General features: G+C 43.2%; 1 protein-coding gene across 1 annotated transcript; it reads left to right on the top strand.

Annotated features, from left to right (window-relative positions):
* Positions 1-1,470: 1,470 nt before the first annotated feature.
* SLN (sarcolipin) lies at positions 1,471-1,566 on the top strand. Its single transcript, XM_009999392.1, has one exon. It carries the CDS (start codon positions 1,471-1,473, stop codon positions 1,564-1,566), a length of 96 nt encoding a protein of 31 aa, XP_009997694.1.
* The last annotated feature ends 7,311 nt before the right edge of the window (positions 1,567-8,877 follow it).

Genomic DNA, 8,877 nt, shown 5'->3' with positions numbered 1-8,877 from the left:
GGCCACACACAGCCCTGCTCTCAGCACAGCACCACATCCAGAGGACTACAAGAAGCAAAGCAGCTCACAGAGCCCACTGCATTCACAGCCTTCACCAAATCCTCCAGCCCAGCTTAGCCCTTTGAAAATATTTTTGGGATGATGTCAGCACCTGGGTTGCCAGTGCACTCGTTGCTCTCCTCCCTCAGCCTACTTTAGTTCCCACACAGGGACGGGGCATCCAGACCAAGTGGGAGAGAGGGAGAAGCTGAAAGGGAAGTAATATCTGCAGTGATCCAAAGTCCAAAGGCAGAACCACTGGGCTGCACTTATCTCCTCAAGGTAAAAAAAAAAACTTGGCTTAGTTATTAGGTCAGATTTTCTCTTGTTCAAAGACATAAGAGGCTGGCAAAACAACTTGGGAATGCAGGAATTGTCAACTGCATGCACTGGGCTTGTAATATTTAATCTGCAGACTACAGCAGTTTCTGTTTAAACTGTCTTCATTTGATTGTGATCCTAAGGCTTCTTTTTTTGCACCATAGATGTTACAGCCTAATCTGGCTTCTCTGCTCAGATTTTGGTCTCGAGACTGAAATTCTTTGTCTAAAGCTTATGTCTTATTTGTTTAAACATTTTACATTTTACTTATATGGCATACAGGTAGGATTAGTGCATGACATTAATGAAAACTTATTATCATTGTTCTGTGTGAACTCCAAGAACATATAAAGTAAATAAAACCATCAACCAACAGAAAATTTTTTGAATACTGCTTGAATGGGTTTTTTGAAGTAAGAGTTCTATAGCAGCTTGAAAGTGCAGGAGATTCAGAAGATACTTAAGAAACTGCTGTTTTATCTACAGGATTAACTCACAACATTAATGAAGTTCTTCAGAAATGAAAGTGTCTAACTTAAGGTTCTCCTTGTACTTTTAGTGGTAACAAATAATTCCGTTTTATGAGTCTTTATAAGATAATAAGTTAGACCTAGTTTCTTTGAAAAAATGAAAATATGCAAACAAACACAAGAATTTTAAGGAGTCTAACCAGGAGAATACTTACAATGTATATCTGTGGAAAGTAATAATGGGGCTTGGACATTATTTATGTGAAGTTGATCGTATAAAGCAGAATTAATTTCAGGCACTGCTCACTCCTGCACAGTGTATTTTGGGATGACTGAGAAAGCTCCTTGTCAAATGTTGTAAATCAAAGAAGGTGACAAGCTGCCAGAGGTAGCTTTTACTTTCTGGTGTTCCCAGTGTTTACTAACCTCTAGCCACTGAAACAACATTTATTTACACAGATATAAATAGCTTTACTGAACTTGCCACCTGTGTGCATCTGTTCTTCACATCTTTTTCTTTTTCCTTGAAAGAGCCTGTGACCTGAAGGTTGAGCTCAAGGACAGTCCCAGCAAGTCACTGAAAGAGTTTTCCCTTTGCTCTACCTGCCGACCTCTGCTCTCCTCTGATTACTCCTGAAAAATGGAGCGATCCACACAAGAAATTTTCCTCAACTTCATGATTGTCCTGATTACTGTATTGCTCATGTGGCTCCTTGTGAAGTCTTATCAGGATTAAAAGGCAATCAGAAACCCTGGGAGATGATTTAAGTGTGTCTCTGCAGACATAAGTAACACCCACAGCACACTGCTCTGATTAGCTTTCAGTCAAGTGAGGATGCCATGAATTTTTTTTACTCTCTCGTATCTGTTGCTCGTGCTCATGTCTGTGATGGGTCTGTGATGCTGTAACTATTTTATTCCGCAGTGATCCACCTGCAAAATGTAAAATGCAAGATCCTTAGGAACTGTTCAACGTGGCTGTCTCCTCAGGTAGTTACTGTGGAAGCTGTAGCCCCCTGCTCACCATGCTGGCTGGCTTGGTGTCAGTGTGTGGTTCTTGAGGTTGTAGAACTGCAGCTTCCAATGTCACCATCTGCATCAACCAGCATAAGAGGCACAAACTCACTAAGAAAAAAGGAATGTTAAACCTCTACTTTCACTTGCTCATTTCAATGAAATAAAGAACATGTACAACTATTTTTGTAGCATTCCTTATCCCTCTCCCAGCCTGGCTGCTGTTCACTAAGGGACCTGCTGATAACTGCAGTGCAGGTCTGGTGGCTTGCCTGTTCCTACCACCCTCATTTAAGAAAACCCAAATGGCTGTGGAGTGGAAATCCTGCAGCTTAACAGATGTGAAGCCACATGAATGAGCTGCTCAGGTCACTTTTCCGTGCAGAGCAACTTACACTGTTGGTGTCTGTGGATGTGGACTTCAGAGACAACCTCTGTCCCAGCAGGCACTGTTAATAATTGCATTTTCTGAAGCTGGATTTCAGATGGGGATTCCCAGGATCCTATTTTTGGCCAAGCCATGCTTGGAGCAGTGCCTGCAGGGACGAGCCCAGGTCAGTGGCAGCTCAGTGTCCTCCTGGCTCTGAGGCCCTGCTGCGAGTGCAGGGGGCAGGTCCTCGGGGTGCCCTGTGGCGCCGGGCGCCGCGGCCGCGCTCTGCCTCGGCGGGACAAGGGGGGTGCGTCTGGGTTGCTCTGGTGATGTTGTCACCTCCTAAAAAAGCCTTGAGCCAGCTTGAAGAGCCCGCAGTCCCCGGGCTTGTGAAATCAGTAATTAAACTCCTCCCAGGCATTCCCTATCTGTTATTTTAATGGATTCAGAGAACCAGTGCCTTCCACAAAACACAGGTCTCTGCAGGAAGATGTGTCATTCTGCCGATTCAGGTCTCCCTCCCAGCCAGGAGCTGGCAAGGAGCTGGCAGCATTGCAGGGCTGTGCTGTGAGTTACCCAAGGCAGCTCTTGAGTGTGGCAGGAGAGAGCAGTGCTGGCCATGGCAGCTGGGACTTATGCCTGGGTTGTAAGCAAAGACAGCACACTTATTAAGTGTGTGTGCTGCTTAAAGATGGCCGGTTAATGACCTGTTGCCCTCTGTCACTTGTGCTGTCCATCCAGGTTTGCAGCCACCCCCGCTGCAGCTGGTGCTACCCATCCTCTCCTCCCAGTCAAGAAATCCCCACTCCAGTGCAGTGACAAACATCATCTCTTGTTTACTCTTGGCTGCAACTGGACAAGGTTCCTTCCTGTATTTCCAGGGATGACAAATTTTCTGTGAGAAAACTGATCCATTGACATGAACTTCTGCCAGCAGTGGATGCCACCTTTCTCTGCAGCTCACCTTGCACCAGGTGCTGCTGTATTTCCACTAATCTATGCAGTCAGTTTGTGTTACTAGGCTTGGCTGAGCCACACAGCAGTAGCTGGAGGAGGACATGGAAAAATCTATTTTTAAAGACAGTGAATACTTGATAATTCAGTATTAAAGATTCTCATCTTTCAGCGGTTGTGACTCCCCACCACAGCTGAACATGGTGTCTTCATCCAGCATTATCAAACCTTCCCTGTGGCTCAAAAATAGATTTGCAGACCCTCTTATGCATCGTGACTTTCACAAGGTACCTCACTGCTGTGAGCTGGTCCCACCTGGCAGGGCTGAGGTTTTTCTATCAGTTCCAGAGCACATGGTCATTGCTCAGGGAGAGCAACATCATGAGCAATTGACATGTTCGAGCTCACCTCAGGATAGCAATGGAAAAAATGGAGGTGTAGGCTTCACTGTCCGAACCAAAAGTGGTTCAAAAACAGCTCAAGGTGACCCTAGTAATTTTTAGGTAGGAAAAGGAAATGATCTAGAGAGCTTGGGCCATCCCCAACACTTAGCCATCAGTCTTTTTGAGAGCAGGCAATATGATGTAGGTAAAGCACCCCAAACAAGTGAGAATATCAGTCTAAGTGGTTTTCTTTTCAGGCTTTTATAAATTTAAACCAGCTTTTGAATTAGCCAATTATGTACAGATATGTGCAAGATATGAATTATGTTCAGATATGTGCAAACCCCTATTGCCTTCCCCCACCCCCAGCAACTCCCATAGCATCTCCTGAGCAGTCCCCAAACAGTCCCCAAAAATTCCCAACTGCTTCCTGAGAGAGCGCAGAGCGATGAGGGTCAGGAGAGCTCCAGCCTGGGGGTCGATGGTGATGAATGGATGGAGTCCTCCCTGGACACCCACCATGGATGGAAGAGAAGGGAAGAAAAAGCAGGAAGGAAGTTGTCTTCTGTGATCTCTGACCTTCTTCTGAGCTTACATAGATATATGGAATGGAATCTCTCTGGCTAGTTTTGCTGTCTGTCTAACTCAGCCTCCTACAGGGGGTCTTAGATCTCCCCATAGTGTCTCAGCCAGCAGAGTAAAGATATGACCTTGAAGACCCAGCAGTTACAAAAACATTCCACCATTTGTTGTCATTCATAGCTGGAACACTCTGCTACTAGTTAAAAGAAAGGTCACTGACGAAAAAAAAAAAAAAATCAGTAAAAGGAAAAGTGGCTTCATCCTGGCTCAAACCAGGACACACTTCAGGTGTGCTGAGCAGGGAGGAAAGGTGACCTCCCTTGGCCTGCTGGCAATGCTCTGCCTGGTGCAGCCTAGGAAGCTGTTTGGCTTCTGCTGAAATGGCCTGTTGCTGGCTCATGATCAGCTTGGTTTCCACCAGCCACCCCAGGACAATCCCTGCAGAGCTGCTTTCCAGCCTGTCCAGGTGCCTGCCTGCCTCCCCAGGGGCAGAACTTGGCCTTTCTCTCTTTTGAACTTCATGAGGTTCTTGTCAGCTCATTTCTCCAGCCTGTTGAGTAGGACAACACTTTGGTGTACAATTAAAAGTATTTATTATGAAAGTTCTCTTCTATAGCTGCAAGGTTTTTTTTTTGTTTTATATATATAACATATAAAAGATGTATATCTATATATGTATATTGACATTTGACCTGCTGTAAGTTTTACACAAAGTGTGTACAGGACATGATTGCAGCATGGAGGGGATTGCAAAGTTGACACTATACTTAGCCTGTTTCTGTCCTATCTTGCCTGCTTTGTTAAGGCATTCTGTGTAGCACCTCAGGAACTGCCAACAACAAATAAAATGGTGGTTTCTCATGACTTTTACCTGACCTGAACAAGGCAATTTTCATCCTGGCATCTAAGTATAGATGAATGTCTTACCCAGAACCAGAAGCTCAGCAGCAGCCTTTCCCTTCACTTTACTGGGCTTTGGATCAGACCAGAGCTACCTAATTTTAGATGTTCAGGTTTCAAAAGTTTGGCTCTAGGCCTGGTAGCTTGGAATTGCTAAGCACTCAGCACTCCACTTGACAGAAACTAGAGACACAGGATGTTCAACACGCTTTTGGGGAAAATCAGACCACGAGTTTGTGTGCCTGGGTACCAACTTAGAAACCAAATTTTAGGCACCAAGATTTGAAGCTTTGGCTAAATATTATAAATTTTTAAAGGGGTTTGTCGAAATGCTTCCATCAACCAGAAGTATTTTCAGTTGAAATAGGTTTCTGTCTTTTTTGCAAGAAGAGTGGGGTGCTTTTTGCAAAGAAAATGAAAATTTGTTTGAAAACCAGCTTTGTCTATTTTGCTTTTGAATGATGTCACTACTGTCATAAGCTGTGTGGCTTGTGCCTCCTTTATCCCTTATGGTCCAGGCTCCAGGTAAGGCAGGTCCTCTATCCTGTGTGACACAACCAACCACTCTCATGATGTTGTCACCTCCAGGTCACAAGGTAGAAAACTATCATACAATGAGAGAGAGCAAGGAGAATGGGGGGAAAAAAAGGCAGCTGAGGCTGAGGAACTACAAGTGCTGCATTTCTAAGTGGGTTGATTGTAAACCATTTCTTGCTGACATTTTTTTGTTTCCCAAGATTCACTGAAAATTCAGTTTTCTGTGAATAATTGGCACACTTGTGTAATCTGTGTGTGCTGTGTGCTCAGCAGTTGATACAGAAAGAAAGGAAGAAAATGGAACAGAAAATCCCAAGTTTCTCAGCCTTATCAAGACAGCATTCATATGTATTCACATAATACACAAGTTTTCCCTAGAAAAATGAATTTGGGCCAAATTTCTTTCTGGACCAAACCAAGAAAATATTAAGCATAAATAACTTCCTTGCTATATAGGAAGTCCAGCATAGTTCTATATATAAAGTTGCATTTGTAAGTGTCTCAAAGAGAATAGAAACCCTTGAAATTCAAGAAGAATTTTGCACAATAATTACCTGTATTTTAGTGGTGCAGTGAGCTAGGAGGGATCAAGAAGACTGGCAGCTGTTGACACTTTGGGATGTCATTTCAGAGGCTCCTAAATTATTCTTCACCCACACAGCTGAGCTTGTTTGCCCCTTGTGCACCAGGTTTACCCACAGATTAGCATCTTGCTGGTCTGAGCTGGAAGAGCTTTTGGCTCATTTCCCAGGGCTGTACACAGCTGGTGCTCAAGCCAACCAACTCTGACCTCTTAGCTTAACAGTTCAGCTGTCAGCTTCTAAAGAGGGATGACAACATTTTCAAGTAGGCTCCATTATGCTTATCAGCTAATGCTAATCTCTACTCGAACCAGGGTGATCTGTGAGGGAGTGTCAAGAGGCATAAATTCATGCACAGTGAATGGGGATGGTCAGTTCATGCCAGTGTGCCCTCTGTACTGCACTTGTACTTGCCAATTCCTTGCTGCAGTGGGTGGATGAGCAATATGAGTAATAATTTGGTCTTGGCAGCAGTTGTTAACTAAATATGTGCCTGTGCTTCCTTTTACTTCAGCTTGTACAACAGGGTCCAGAGGGGTGTTAATATGGTGTGTGGATGTACCTTGATCTCTTTGTTTTGTATATATGTCTCTTCTCGTGCCCAGATAAACAGCCAGAGCTGTTTCTCTCTTCCAAATGACTGCTTTCCTCATGTTGCTCCTCTCCCCTCTTGGGAGGCAGACAGTGGCTTTTATCTCTCAGCCTTGTGGCCACAGTGATACATGGTCTTCCACAACTGTGTCATACCCTGTGCATGTCAGCTCTGCTCAGTTGTCCCTGCTCATGTCTACAAAGGTCTGAAATGAGTGTAGATCAGTTGACCTGAAGATGAAATCAATGGGTTCAAAATAATCACACTGACCCAGGTACCTAAAGGTTTATTGTGAGGGACTTAATCTCCAGTAGTGATGTGCCTTGGGAGAAGGGCTCCTAGAGAAGATCCTACCTTGTGCTCATATAAATTTGCACATTTCTACATACACTTGGCATAACTTTGGCCTGGTACATTACTGTGACAGCCTGTCCTAGACATGTCCTCCAAAACATTTTACAGAATAGCTTTGAATTACTAGGTTATTGGGCTATATATAAAATAAATAATAACAAATAATTTGATTTAATGTATTTCTTGTAACAAATTTATTTTTACAGTGCTAGTGGAACTTTAAATCTAGTCCAGTTTTTAATTTATTTTTTAAAAATGGTTTGAAACTAAGTGAGCTCAGCAGCTAATAAACATCAGGTGAGAAGCTCAATATGAGCCGGCAAAGAGCCCAGAAATCCAAACGTGTCCTGGGCTGCATCAAAAGAAGCGTGGCCAGCAAATCAAGAGAGGTGAATCTCCCCATCTACTCAGCTCTTGTGAGATCCCACCCGGAGCACTGTGTCCGATTCTGAAGCCCCATTCCTGGAAGTGTCAAGGCCGGGTTGGATGGGGCCTTGAGCAACCTGGTCTAGCGGGAGGTGTCCTTGCCCATGCAGGGGGCTGGAACTAGATGATCTTTAAGGTCCCTTCCAATCCAACCCATTCCATGGTTGTATGATTGTATGATTGAAAACACTAAGCCTTAGGTGGATTTTTTTCACTTCCTTATTTAGCTGTACCTCTGGATACTTCAGCTGCATTTTCACTTGTGTTTCAGCAAAAAGATTAAACTGAACCAATAAGCTACAGTGAATTTCATGTTTCTAATGAGGCTAAATATATCTCCTGTGAGAACAATAAGTAGTAAGTCCAACCTGTTGCACTATGGTCACACTCCCTTTGCAGCCTTGGTTGTGAATTTTGGTTCTTTCTCTGTACGCACCTGGGCACAGAAAGCACTGAAAACTTCCTTACAGCCATGGAGAAAGTTTTTTTGCATTAAAAAAACAACCAAATTAGGTGCTAGTCAGTGCTAATCTAGCTGTAAAATCATAACTGACTGTGTCCTCTGATGAAAAACAGGACTGAAGTAAATTACATTCAGATGGGAAAAACAACAAGCAGCAATTCCAATTTATTTGGAATCAGACAAGGCCTAAAGTTAAACATACTTTAGAGCAGAAAGCACAGTGGTCATGGAAAACTCCAGTTACTTGCCACCTCCACAAAGCAGGGGATGTCAGACTGGCTCTAATTCTTACTATGCTTTTTAACAACATAAATTATTTCTTGGGCAGTCAGGCATCACAGAAAGAGAAGCTGTGCAGCCATGAACATCATACAGGATCAGGATCAAATATTACCTTTGAAAGATGATGGTGTAATAATAACCACAACGTAAATGAGCAAAACATCCTTATGGGAAAGCCAGAAGAAGAAATAGCAAAGCACAGGAAGTAACTGTAAATAAAATACTACTGTTCAGAACACAGAAAATTAATCCAAATTGGAAAAACTGAAAAGAACTCAGAAAAGTTAAATAAAGAATCATAAGAAGGGCAAGAAAAAATGTTGAGTAACAACAGGCCAGATGCATTAAATACTAATAATAAAACACAGGGGAAACAGGAAACCTGCCAAGGAGACTGCAGGGTCTGCAGATGATAAAAGCAGTACAAGACTGCTCAGAGAATATAAGGTTGGTACAGGAAAGGTATATTTATTACCTGTGGCAATGCTCACTGTGGTAGGGCTTAAGAGAGTTTCCACACTAGAACTTTTATCTGTAGGTGATAAGTTGGAGAAATGGTCTCAGATGAAAGGCCAGAAGCCAACAGAATGAACAGTGATATTTCAGCAG

This window comes from Chaetura pelagica, unplaced genomic scaffold (genome assembly GCF_000747805.2).
Source record: "Chaetura pelagica isolate M959 unplaced genomic scaffold, ChaPel_1.0 scaffold85, whole genome shotgun sequence".
Lineage (NCBI taxonomy): Eukaryota > Metazoa > Chordata > Aves > Apodiformes > Apodidae > Chaetura > Chaetura pelagica.
Note: the sequence above shows the minus strand (reverse complement) of the source record. Positions and strands in the feature narration are given on the sequence as shown.

Bases quoted from the DNA above. Each gene is read 5' to 3' on its own strand.
- SLN (XM_009999392.1), top strand. From the start codon at position 1,471: ATGGAGCGATCCACACAAGAAATTTTCCTCAACTTCATGATTGTCCTG.